Below are 13,383 nucleotides of genomic sequence, written 5' to 3' on the forward strand. Positions count from 1 at the left end.
ATAGGAGCTGTTCAGAAAACCTGAGTGGTTTCACCCTGCGCTATTTCTCCTTGTTAGGCAGCAAGGTACCATCTACTTGCCCTGTGTGAGACTTACAAGAGGAAAGAATTTGGTAACAGTAAGTTAAGGAAAACAATCACACAAGTTTCTTAGGCTGGATTTAAATTTTAACGACCTATAAATACAAAAAAAAAAAAAGAAGGTAAAGCATATAATAGAGGAAGAGTCAAAAACCCCTCTGGGAATAGTGTGACCCAAGCAGTAGCAAAGCACTTAACAAAGTAGATGTTCTCCTAAGTTATGGCATCATCAACAAGAACAAAATATTAATTACCTGCTTGAGAGCAGGCAAGAAAGATAAAGAAACCTTTTAAAGTGAGAAGCACCCCAATTACTAGTGTGTTTTGAAATATCTGATGAAATGACAGACTTAGGGAGAAAAATGTGTCACAACTCCACTTATCCTCTCGCATTTTCCACACCATTAAGAACTGATGATTGGTTCCAAGAATCGATGGAATGAATGGCAAAATTCAGGACGTGGCAGTTCCAGAGGAGTTTCAGCAGTTTAAAGCACTGTCAGGAGAATTCCCTGCTATGTAAGTGGGAATTACGTGAATAAAATACTGAATGCTATTTCACCAGGGAACCTGCCCGAAATAAACTGACACCACCAGGGACAGGCAAATTCAGAATGAACTCCTGCCCCATTCTCCTACCATTAACTCTGTTAGAAGTCATAATTAAAGCTCTTCTATCTTCATTGGCTGTGACCATCAATTTAGTATTGAGGAGCCTTCCAGGAAGATGCATTTCACAAAGAGCTTGAGGAGTCCGTGCAAAAGTCATATTCCCATTCTAGCTTCCTGTGAAGACTTATATTCTTCAGTATATTGAGAAGGAATTATTTTATTACTGAAAAAGAGCTATGGAAACCTTTAAACAACATCAGCCCTAAGAGTCTTTTTCACAGTAAAAGGCCAGGAAGGAAAAAAAGTTATGTGATCTGAGCAAAGCTTCACTGGGCAATATTAAGAAAGATTTTTACCTCAAAAGAAATACAGATGAAATGGGAGTTCTATTCAGGAGCCTTTAATTTATTTTTTTTAACAGGCTTAAAATATGCAAATGAAGAAAAAAATATGTGAATCTTATAAATAACATAAACCAGATAAGCTCATACTGTAACACCACAAACACCCCCGTGGGGAAAGAATGCAGTATTAACACCAACAATCACCAAACAATCAAACTTGCCTCATTCTAGGCAAAAATATTCATAGAATCAAGTGCATGACTGCAGCTGACAGAAGGATTCTGTACAACTCACCCCAGAGAGAAAGTTCCTTTTCCAGAAAAGAGACCATTACTACGTGCACACAAGGTTCCTCATCCTGCTCACAGCTAAAAATAAATACTCTGTGTTTGTGTACAGTGCTCTTCAACAGAGGTCTTGACAACCTGAACAATTTCTTAGGAAATACTCCTGGCGAGGTAGGTTTATCATAATTTCTGCTTTACAAATGGAAAGGAGCCTTGCCCAGAGTCTCACAGATATTCAGTGTTGGAGTCACATCCCTTGGCTCTGCACCAAACCTGTCCCACTGGGCAATGCTCCTTCCTAGGTTCTACTATTGCATTCAAAAATTTATTTTAAGACAACATGTATGTTTCATATTACAATATAGCATTTTGTAATAAAACAAGAATAGAGTATAGCTCAACTTTGAGGTACCACTCCTCTCATCTCCCCAACCCTTTCACTTGGAGGTAACCAAAATAATTATGGAGTAATGCAAAGGAGTTGTTTGAAATATGTGCTGTAGGAGCAGATATGCAAGTGACTGCAAGTACTATGCTTCTGAGAACAGAGAATATTTGTTTTATTTTGCTATTGCCAACTTATACTGGGCACTAGAACCATGCAAATTGTGGTTTTTAAGATGGCAAGCAGTTGCATGTCTCCCTTTTTGCAATTTAGTGTCAGCACTTCCAGTCAATCCCAGTAATTACTACAGATACTTTTCCCAAGTTTAGCAAAATTGTGATCTATTTCCACTTTCCCCCCACAGAGACTCCTAAAATACTTTTGAAGCTACACATTCAGCTCCCACATCCACTAAGTGAGAGTCTTGGTTAAGACAGACACATGTGATATTGGGTTTTAATAAATTCCCGTTTTCAAGTTTTATAATGAAATGACTGACTCCAGTATTGGGACTGACAGAAGACAGCTGGGACTTGGTTAAATTTGCTGGTAAGGTACAGTTGAGATCTGAAACCAAATAGCCAATCCAGTTCCTCATGTAGGCTCCATGACTCACCACCAAAATATTGGCATCTAATACCATGGAAGATCCGCTGCCCTCAGAGCTCGGCTCCGCCTCAATGCAGTGGTTTGTCCAAGGGAAAACAAACTGTTCTCCAGATGTTCCTGAGCTCCTGCCTGGGGCACCAGGCTTGCTGTGCTCCTTCTGCTCCAACTCAACAGCCAGCTGGCAGAGGAATTCAAAAAAATCCCTTGCACGCTCTCTCACCTGCAGGGAAAGCCAGAAGGGTACGTGAAGAACGAAGAAATTATTGTGAAGCAAGCACAGATTTGGCCTTTCAGAAATCTGACACAAAACTACTTCAGTTAAAAGACAAAGATTTCTCACAGACAAGGCTCAGAAGCCAATGTAAGTTACTGACTGCTGTGCAAACTCCTCTGCCCTCCAGAGAACAATTGCTATCATCTTCCTGTGAGCCAGAGCTTCATGAGGAGTCAGTCTCAAAATCAGTATTTTAGTTATAAAGAGATTCCCCACTTGGCAGCCACTGTTATCAGACCAAGCAGTATTTTTTAGCTTAGAGAATATCTTTGGTTGGGCTGAGCTCCCAGTGGGAAGCTCCCAATAGCTGCCATTGCACTGCTAAAAAAGCCTAGAAAGCAGGGCATGAATAAATAAATAAATAAACAAATAAATAAATACCATACTTCATCCAATGTTTCTCCTCCAGAAGGTGTGAATGAAGGACACTGCTCTCCAGCATCCTTTGCCATAGCCTTGAGGTCAGCCAAAGGCCTTCCTTCTGCAACACCATATTTCTGTAAGGGAAAAATGGGGTTTGACAGGATGTGTCAGATCTCCTGCACCCCTTCCAGAAGCTGCAAACAGCTCTTCACTTTGTGCAGCTTCAGCTTTGTTTTGTTGGATTCCCAACCTTTTACATTTCATCCCAATTTTGGGTGAGGAAATATCGTTATACATACCCTTTTAAACAGCAGATATCTATAATATAGATATAGATATGTATATATAGGTGTGTATAGATATAGACATAGATATAGATATAGATATCTATATATATATGCTCAGTAGACAAATACACTAAGAGCAGCATCTCCTTTAAAGCATGGACATTCAAAACATGACCCTCAGCCTGATCTTTGCATGGAGATTTTTTCTTCCACTGACACTCATCCCCAGCATAAAAAATTTAAGTGTCTTTGGGAGTGAGGTCACAGTGCAAATGCTTCTGTAGGAAGCCCTTCACATGAGGATAAACACCATTGCTTTTGCTTGCAGGAATGCTACAGGGAATTATTTTTCATATGTAAGAAATCAGTATTTTATCTAAAGACCTGTGAAATCTTCACAACAGAGGATGGATCCATCTTCAATTCAGAATTTTTGGAAAAGACATTAAAATAAAGGAAACAAAACCACACAAGTACCCTCACAATTAAAAGTAAATAATAAGGCCTTGCTCATTTCGAGGGAAGTACTGGAATTTCTGAGAGAAAAAAGATTCAAACAGGAAATGCTACAATCACATGCTGCTCCTTAAACACTAAACTTTACCTTATTTAAATCATTAAAGCATCATAATTACAACATTCATCACTTAATTTTGGTTCTGCTTCACCCTTCTGCAAACAATTTATTGTCCCTGATGTGAATTGTTCAGTTTCCAGTGATTAAAAACACATCAGATAGTGCTCTCCACTGCTAAATCTACCATTCAGTAAGCCAAGATACCCATCAGCAGGAAGCTACATTTTCAAATTGTTCAATATTTGATAACAAATTCTTTTGGCACTTACTCTTTCTCGCAGTCTTGCGTCGTACTTGATTTCCAAATCTTTGCAAAATCTGTTTTTCCCTAGAATGGCAGCAGCAGTCTAAAAAGTGAATAAACAGCCAAATCAACTGGACAGAACACAGACACACCACCTTACACCACCACAGCCAAGGTGAATCCCACCAGCAGCCTCCAACAACCCAAATCAACAAAATACTAAGTTTTTCAGCTACCAGGCTGGCAGAATTGGATAGATGGCCCAGGCCAGGCCATAAAAATAGATGTCGTGGATTCACTTACACTTGACGTGGAAGTGAATTCTTTCAGGAAGTTGGGTCAAACCAATGAGTGGTCAAGTTTGGATATTGGCACTTAAAGTGACCACTGAAGGTATGGATAAACCTCTGAGAACACAGGGGGTTAAAAGCAGGAACTCCCAAGAGCTCGCTCTCTTTGGTTCCAGTCAGGGTGCTGTGCAGACCTCCCCTGCCCAGCCACGGGCTGGGTGGGGGAGGGGAAGCCATGCGGCCTGGTCGAGGTGAGCTGAGTGGTAGAAGGACTGGAACCGAGCCAGCTCCTGTGGACGGAAGGGTGGAGAGAAGCGGAGATGCCTTTGTCATCCCCCCAAGAGGGAAGAGACAGAGAGTCCGGGCGGCACCTGTAACTTTGCCGGCGCAGAGAACAAGGAGGTGGGGGGAAGGTGTCCAGCCTTGGCCTTGGGAATCGGCTGCTGGGCAGAGATTTCAGCCTCCAGGGAGTCTGAACTTTTAACCCTTTCCTGGGAAATGAAGGCTTTGTAAAATATTACTTCTCCTTGATTTGAAGTAGAAGAGAGACAGTCTGGGATCCGAGATGATGGAAGAGGAAATTGTTGAGTTGGAAGGAGATGATGGAGTGGCTTGTGGCTGGACTTTTCTTGTTAGCCACAGACTGAACCAAATTCTCCTGACAGAGGCTGCACCTAGGGGGATGCGTTGGTAAGCCAAGAGACCTGTTTCAGTGATTACCAACAGAGGAATGGAGAGAACAGAGGAATGCTGAAGAGGGTATGGAGAGGCCCTCCATCCTCAGAGAAGAAGAAGAGAAGAAGAAGATCTCTGTTCTTGGACCCTCGGCCCCAGGGGAAAATGGGGGGGACTGCAGTCCCAAGATGAGAAACTGAACTGTTGTTTCTTTTGGTCCTTGGCAAAGCATCCTTAAAGGAGCCCTATGAGCAGTCTGTCCATGCATGGTGGTGAGAGCACTGTGACATGGAAAGGAGAGTGTCACCATGGCAGATTTTCTCCGGGCAGTTGCCATGTGTGACATGGAAACACAAGGGTGGCAATTGTGTTTCCTGGGGGGTCTGTGGCACAGAAGAGACTCCTGTCTCCCTTGATGGACTGAGTATTGATTATCTGAAGGGTGGCAACTTGATCAGGATCCTGGGTGGTGTCTCACTGTGGGTTTGTTTGGAAATTAGGTGGGAGGAGGAGGGGTGTTTTGGAAGATCTTCATCCAGGATTTAGTGTTTGTAGTTTTTATAGTAGTAGTAGTTTAATAAAGTTTTCCTCTTTGTTATCAAGCTTGGGCCTGCTCTGCTCTGTTCCTGATCACATCTCACAGTAATTATTTAAAAAGGTGTATTTTCATGGGGGCGCTGGCATTGCGCCAGTGTCAAACCATGACAATAGAAAAGCTGCAATTTTCTGGCAGTTCCTTCCCAAATCAAAGTCCAGAACAGCTGAGGAAACAGCACCCATGAGAGGTGGCCAGCAGAGTTTACTGGGATAAGAGCCACATCTTCTCTTGAACAGAACACAGCGCAATCATGTCCACACATTCTTTTCATGTAGTACCTGGGCCAGACTCACAGCTGTGTTCCCCGAAACTGCTCAGTTAATCCAACTGAAAAAACATCTGACACCTGTCTGGCTGCCACACCCAATCCTTAGGGCTGGAAAGGACCTCTGGAGATCACCCTGCCCAGGCAGGGTCACCTGGAGCAGGTGACACTGGAGCAAGTCCAGGTGGGTTTTGAATGTCTCCAAAGAGGGAGGCTCCAGGCCCTCCCAGGGCAGCTGTTCCAGGGCTCTGCCACCCTCAATGTACAGAAATTCTTCCTCATGTTGGAAGGTGGAACATTTTGTGTTTTGGTTTGTGTCCACTGCTCCTTATCCTGTCACTGGGCACCACTGGAAAGAGTCTGGCACCATCCTCTGACAACCCCTGGAGATATTTCTATGCATTAATGAGATCCCCTCTCAGTCTTCTCCAGACTAACCAGGCCCAGCTCCTGCAGTCTCCCCTCATAAAAGAGATGCTCCAGACCCCTCATCATCTCTGTGGCCTCCACTGGGTCCTCTCCTTGTCTTTCTTGAGAACCAGAGGACAGTTGACCTGCTCCTGGTTCTTACATGCACCCAAATGTGAAGGCTGCACTGGCTTCACAGACAGTTTGGGCTGTGCAAACATCCACACCCAATCAATCTGACATTTAAAGAACTCATTTTGAAAATGCTCCTTGGATTCTGGCACAAATAAGCAGCCTTGTTGTACTACTGGCACATTTAACATATTGCTTAGGACAAATTTGGTCTCGGAATTTTAACCTTCTGTCAAAGAATAAGGCAGAAATAAAGATAGGGTTGAATCCACTTCCTTGTGTATATGCGTAGCACAGTTATTTGTATGATTATATGCAGGGATTTCCTCTTGCAACAGAACTTGTACATTCCTCCATACTCGAGCTGTGAAGTGACAGTGTAGTAACAAGCCCTTCATAGAAGTGCAGCTGCCAAGAAAGGGAGTTCTGACCATGGAAACGTAAGCTTTACACATCTTTGGGAAAGCTTTCCCAACATCTGGACAGCTTGTCAAACAAATGGTAAAACATGTTTCCTGTATGCAAAGGAAAAATTCAGGTCTTTCACATTAGGAGAGTGCAATTCTGAAAGTGCTCTTCATGGAAAAGGTTGTCTCTAATATAAGAAAAAAAATCCCAAACCAATTCCCATAAGGTAGGCACACAGCACCAAAAGTTTTATGAAAGTCAGAAAGCACTCTTAATGTTTTAAAATATCGTCACTGCCATTCACACACATAAAGGAAGTGACTCAGGCAGCTATTCTGCATATTTAAAATATCCAACTATTGCACTCTTCCCTCCTTGTCTCTTTTGTTTTCTGTTTAAGTTGTGCTGCTAGAGCAGTTTCTGGAATTGTACTGCAAAACTGATGAGCAATGTTGATGGTGTATGTTTAGAGGAAAAAAGAGGCGATTTATACTACATTTGGTTGATCTGGTTTACAACACAGCTTCATAGACTTCTAGCAGGACAACACAGCAAAAAGCAAAGAAACAAGAATGGCTTAGGAGTTTCAACCTCCTACATGTCTCTTGAAAACACAGAATCAGTAACAGAAGAGAGAATTAAAGACAGGGCCTCCACAGAAGACATGACCTTCCTAGAACAGCTGACCTCTAACTTTAAAAGTTTTGGTTCTCCAATATTGAGTATTTAATAATTCTGCACACAAGGTCACATGTGATCCATTGAAGCAATTTCTCCTCTTTATGTAATGGATATTGTATATTTACTGCATCAAGGCAAGGCAAGAGGTGTGAGATGCCTGACAAAATCCAACATCTCTACCCATTTAATGATCCTTGTACTGATTTCACAGCAAAACTTGACCTTGCCTGCATTGGTCTGCATTCCTCAGAAGAACACAGCATGCAGCCACAGTGCCTGGGACAGCACGACAATGTCACAGCCAATCTGGTTTGCCTCTTCAGAGAAAAACTCATTTCTGTCTGTGATAGATCAAAGTCCCCATTACTCCTTTAGCAAGAACAATGCCCATATAAAATAATGACAAATCATGGAACCATGGACTGGTTTGGGTTGGAAAAGACCTTAGAGATCACCCAGTTCCAACCCCCTGCCACAGGCAGGGACACCTTCTACTATCCCAGGTTGCTCAGAGCCCCATCCAACACTTCCAGGGATCCGGGGCAGCTTTTGGCTCTGTTACTGCATTATTTTTGCATCACCAACAGCAAATAAATGCCAGACTTGGAAGCCAGCTGTTGCCTCAAGAAGCACCTACCTGCTTTGCCCGAAGGAGGTCACTTGAAAAGGCATGGGTAAACTTCACATTACTGAGAAATAAACCAGCAGCATCTGCTTGCCTGAAACCAGTTGCAGAAAGTGGCTCATCCACTCCTTGACCTACAAAATAAAAATCCCACAATATTAAGACATGCAAATTTTAGACCATTTAGCAGCTGACCAGGCATGTCAACAATAAAGAAACTGCCCAGTCATAAGAAAATCTTTCTCCTTTAGTAAAGCAAATCATTATTAGGAAAAGTCACTGCTCTTCTGGTCTTCCCTAAACTCAGTCACACAAATTTAATGATAAAATGGAGTAAAGTCTAGGAAGACAGAAGGATAATTTTCAATTATAATTACATTCGTCTATACCTTTGACAAATTCAAACACAAATCAGAGACCTACATTTAATAAATGTAACCATTTTTAGAAGGGTCACTGGTTGGGTTCCTGCAAGAAGTATCTCACAGCTGAAACTTCATAAACAGATTTGCTAAATGTAAATAAGAAAGAGGACAATAGTGCTGAGAGAACGAGAAGCAAACACAGTCCCTTGTGATCTCTTCCTCTCAACCTCACACACTGACAGCAATGCTCACACAAGCTGCAAACCCAGCTGAAAAGCAGCAAACATCCCAAAATTTGTTTCCAGCCAGGAGGTCAGTGAGAATAACTGGTCACAGAGCTCCAGGACAGTGTGGAGAGAAGCAGCACTTTGGAAATCCAACTTAAGTTGAACAGTGTGCTCTTGCCACAGCTCAGTGTCTGCAGGAGAACCCAGAACTGTGGCAGAGGAAGAAATGTGTAACAGATTGCTACATCCACACCTTTTACCCATTGTAGTTCTGCAGGAAGCCAGAGCAGAGAGAGTGGAATTCCCATCAGATTCAGAATAAATAAACTACTTTCACACAGAAAATGCACAATCCAACAGCAAAAGACAGGACAAAAGAAGTCCAGAACCTGAGTTCTGAGCACCTCATCTGTAATTCAGACATGTGAGATGTCTGACCCCAGTGTGCTGGTAAAGGCTTACACCTCTCAGTTCAGAAGAGGCTTGCTCAAAAACAGAAGCTACGTTCTCTCCACACTGGAGAGGAACCCACTACACATCATTTGACCCAAGGAGCTAGGAAATCAAAAGACATCATCAGTATTTTTAAGCAAGTAAAGTATGAGCACAAATCTACGTTGCAAGAACTGTAAATGGCAATGTCAGAGGAAGGAAAATCTGGAAGCACAATTCTCCTTCACAACATGAAGTATTGTAGAAAGCTCATTTATTCAAAGTACAACCCCAGCCATGATTTTCCTACAGCAGACATCCAGGCAGCTCAGTGTGTTCAGTTCTGGATGCACAAGCCAGCAGCCATTAAGGTGAAATCTAGTTTTAAGTGTGTCTAGTCAAGACTGCCTTCCTAGAAAGAGTTGGGATTGAACAATTCAAGCATTTAAACAACCTTTACTTTTCATTCTCCCTTGCCCTACTGCAGGTTTTTACTGCAAGTAACAGATTCCCTTCTTGAGGCAACAGCCCCCTTCACATCAGGATCTTTACCCATCCTTCTGCAGCTCCTTTTCCCAGAAGCTTTTTTCCCAAACTTCCTATTACTGGCATTTAACACAGTGCTATGGAGTCCTTCGTAAAAGATGCTGCTACCATTTTATTTGATTACATGCAACATACTTTTTCCCTGTGTAGAAAAAGGAACTTTTCTAATGCACCTGTTGAAACACAATGTACACCAGCATCTGTTGATATTCTGCGGAGAATGACTTAAAATCTTCTGTAACGTTATGAAAGTCATGTCCTGGCTTACACATAAAGCCTCTAAAGGTTTACAGTATTATTGCTTAATGACATCTGAGCAGTTGGTGACAGGATTTCACCATGATTTTCCATCTCTAAGCAGCTAACAGAATAAATCTTACTAACCTTGCAGTATCTTGTCTTTGTTGTACCTTGTTTCTCCACTGAAAGAGATTGTAAACAACAACAAAAAAATTAACTTGTCATCATTTAAGTGGATCTTCAAAAACATTGTTGTATTAAATACCAACAAGAGACAGCAGCATCGGAATGTAAAAAAAATGTAACTAAATGAGCACAAACTCTTTTCAAAACAATGCACACTAAGATTTTATAGCAATAAAAAACCATTTTCAAATCAAATCCAATCATGCTGCCAGTTTTTAATGAGGCAAAGCCATCTGGAATAAAAGAAGTGATTTCTTAAATTTATCATAAATGCAGCACAAATTCATCTGTAACAACTACACCTCCATGCTGGAGAGAACAAAGCTGCAGGAAGACTCTGGAGCCTTCTTTTGACAAGCACGTGTTGCAGCTGGTTCACTGAACTTTACAGGGAACCAGTTCCAGAGATTATCAAGGGTAACAGCAGAGCTGCACACCTGGAAGAAAAAGAGCCTAGGAAGTCAGAGCAGAAGAAATCACAGACTCATGGAATGAACTGGGCTGGAAAAGACCTTAAAGATCACCCAGTGCCAACCCCCTGCCATGGGCAAGGACACCTGCTGCTATCCCAGGATGCTCAGAGCCCTGTCCAGCCAGGCCTTGGACACTGCCAGGGATCCAGGGGCAGCCACAGCTGCTATGGGCAACCTGTGCCAGGGCCTCAGCACCCTCACAGGGAACTTTTTTACCCGACAGCCAATCTAAACCTCTCCTCTGTCAGTGTGAAGCCATTCCCCCTTGTCCTCTCACTCCAGGCCCCTTGCCAAGAGTCTCTCTCCATCTCTGAGGTCACCCCAAAGCCTTCTCCTCTCCAGGCTGACCAATCCCAATTCCCTCAGCCTTTCCTCCCAGCAGAGCTGCTCCATCCCTCTGATCCCCTTGGTGTCCCTGCTCTGGCCTGGCTCCAGCAGCTCCCTGTCCTTCCTGTGCTGGGCCCAGGGCTGGATGCAGCCCTGCAGGGGGGTCTCAGCAGAGCGGGGCAGAGGGGCAGAATCCTCCCTCCCCTGTTGCCCACGGGGCTTATAGTAAAGGAGAAAAGAAGCTCAGCCTTCCTACAAATTAAACACAGCTGCAGGCAGCTGGAGCTACTTGGTTCAGTCAGCTACAAACATCTGTCAACAGAGTGGGAGAAAAAAGTCACCTTAGGAATTCCACCCGAGTCACAACCACCTTAACGTTTCACGGGAAAAATGTTCACACCACCCTTGCCCCGCCTGAGAGCTTTTGCTCAGCTTCCCCCTCCCGCTGCCCGTGACCGAGGAGGGAACGCGGCCGCCGGGGCACGGCCACGGCCGGGGATGCGCGGGCGGTACTCACTGCCGCACGACCGTCAGCCCGAACCGAACCATGGCGCACGGCAGCTCAGGGGAGCGCAGGTGAACGCAGATGTGGGCAGCTACGCCCAGGCGTGCGCGCAGGTGAGCACAGCTGTGCCCAGATGTGCGCAGGTCGAGCGCAGGTGAGCGCCCGTCCCACTGCCCGCACTGCGGCGCCGCGCGCCTCGCCGTGACGTCATGCCCCCGCCCCGCGTCCCGCTCTGACGTCACCGGAGGCGGCTCCCGGCAGAAAAGGAGGATTCGGGAAATGTTTATGGCTGCCGGATGGTAGGGGACAGCTGGCCCTGCTCCCACGCCTCAAGCGACAGGACGAGAGGGAACGGCCGCACAGCGTTGGACATCGGAAGGAATTCTATTCCCAAAGGGCTGAGCAGCATTCAGACAGGCGGCAGGGCAGCGGCGGAGTCAGAGTAGTATCGATACATTGATATTTATATATAGATGGATAAAGGACATTACTCACAAGTCAGTCAGAAGCCTGGGCAGCCAAATCACACCCCGGAGTAACCATCAGCAAAGGTGAGCTGGTTCCAAGGAGCAGTTTAAAGCAGCAGTTTCCTAGGCAGAGCAGTGTGAGATGTCAGCACCCACACCCAGCTGGGACCACACTGGTCTTGTCCTGCAAGAATGGCCTGGCTTGGAAGGGACCTTAAAAATCATCCAGTTCCAACCCCCTGCCATGGGCAGGGACACCTTCCACTGTCCCAGGTTGCTCCAAGCCCTGTCCAACCTGGCCTTGGACACTTGCAGGGATCCAGAAGCAGCCACAGCTTCTCTGGGCAACCTAGAAATTCCTGCTGATAAAATGGACAAAGTAGCACAAGAAGTGACTGGAACTCATCCTTTTCCCCTCAGAAAGCTGAAGTTTTATGCCTTACAGACAGTGTGATTAACCAAAATATGAGTTGGTCAAATGAGTGTATTTCTTTCAGGATTTCTCAACCGGATTGAATAAATGCTATCTAAAAATCCGAGAGATTCTTCTGGGTTGTCCAGAGGTCTGACTTCAGTTTGAAACTGGTTTGTGCTTTAACACCAAATACATTCTAAATTAAGACTGAAACATGATTTGTTTCATTTGATAGCTGTCTGAAGCAGATGCAAAATTAAATATTTAATGCAATAATTGTGTCTGTTTCGTTTCCTTTTTATCTTCCTTTTGCAGCGTGGCATTAACCTCAAATTTCTGCAGTGCCTTTCCTCCACAGATTTCAGAACTGACATTTTCAAGGGGTGACACCAGTGACAGTCTTGCCAGTAAATGAGCCAGTGCCAAGTGAATCAGCTCCAACCTCTTTCTCTTGTATCACCATTAAAAACAACTGTGTTTTGCTGCGGTGATAAAACTCCAGCTGTGTCTCACACGTGGTTTAGAGGATCAAGTTTAACATCTCTTCTAAGCACATGCGACGGCCCTTCAGGCAAAGTTTGAGAGAGACTTTGAAGTCACCCACTTTGGGTGACTCGCAAGCCGCTTTGGCTTTGCGAGAGAACAGCTTGGAAAGCCTGTACCTTCTGACTTAGAGCCTCGTGGCTTAGCTACTCGATTAGGTGTCCCTTTTCAGTTGTCATTTGGGACCTGATCTTGCTCCTTGCGCTTACAGATACACCCAGCAGAAACCTTTGCTGAATTTCTTCAGTTCTGTGTCGTTGCACTTCTCTGCCTGTGTAATGCTCCTCTGAAGGACGTGCCGGCCTGAAGAGAGGCATAACCCTGGCAAATCCCACAGAGAGATTGTGCTGCAGACAGGCCTCAAACTGGGGCCTCAATACAATTTCATTCGTGGCAGAGTGACTTCGGGCATGTTTTTAATTGTTTTTAAGCGGGTTCTCAGTGCGGTATACCTTCCCTTCTGCTGGAGCTGTGCCTGCGGGCTGTGTGGCGGAGGCGGGCGCTCAGGTGAGC

At 44.4% G+C, this 13,383-nt stretch overlaps 1 protein-coding gene across 3 annotated transcripts; it reads right to left on the reverse strand.

The window, feature by feature from the left end:
* Positions 1 to 1,076: 1,076 nt before the first annotated feature.
* On the reverse strand, positions 1,077 to 11,674 carry TIGAR (TP53 induced glycolysis regulatory phosphatase). Of its 3 annotated transcripts, none has more exons than XM_068190769.1 (6): positions 11,458 to 11,674; positions 10,099 to 10,136; positions 8,157 to 8,278; positions 4,088 to 4,165; positions 2,978 to 3,088; positions 1,077 to 2,537 (listed from the first exon to the last, which is right to left on the reverse strand). In XM_068190769.1, exons 1-6 carry the CDS (start codon positions 11,487 to 11,489, stop codon positions 2,079 to 2,081), a joined length of 840 nt encoding a protein of 279 aa, XP_068046870.1. In that variant the 5' UTR covers positions 11,490 to 11,674; the 3' UTR covers positions 1,077 to 2,078. The 3 variants fall into 3 exon arrangements, with proteins under 3 accessions (XP_068046870.1, XP_068046871.1, XP_068046873.1); XM_068190770.1 differs by lacking the exon at positions 11,458 to 11,674 and adding an exon at positions 10,441 to 10,627; XM_068190772.1 differs by having other exon boundaries at positions 2,396 to 2,537; positions 2,973 to 3,088; positions 11,458 to 11,608.
* Positions 11,675 to 13,383: the final 1,709 nt, after the last annotated feature.

Source organism: Anomalospiza imberbis, chromosome 5 (assembly GCF_031753505.1).
Source record: "Anomalospiza imberbis isolate Cuckoo-Finch-1a 21T00152 chromosome 5, ASM3175350v1, whole genome shotgun sequence".
Lineage (NCBI taxonomy): Eukaryota > Metazoa > Chordata > Aves > Passeriformes > Viduidae > Anomalospiza > Anomalospiza imberbis.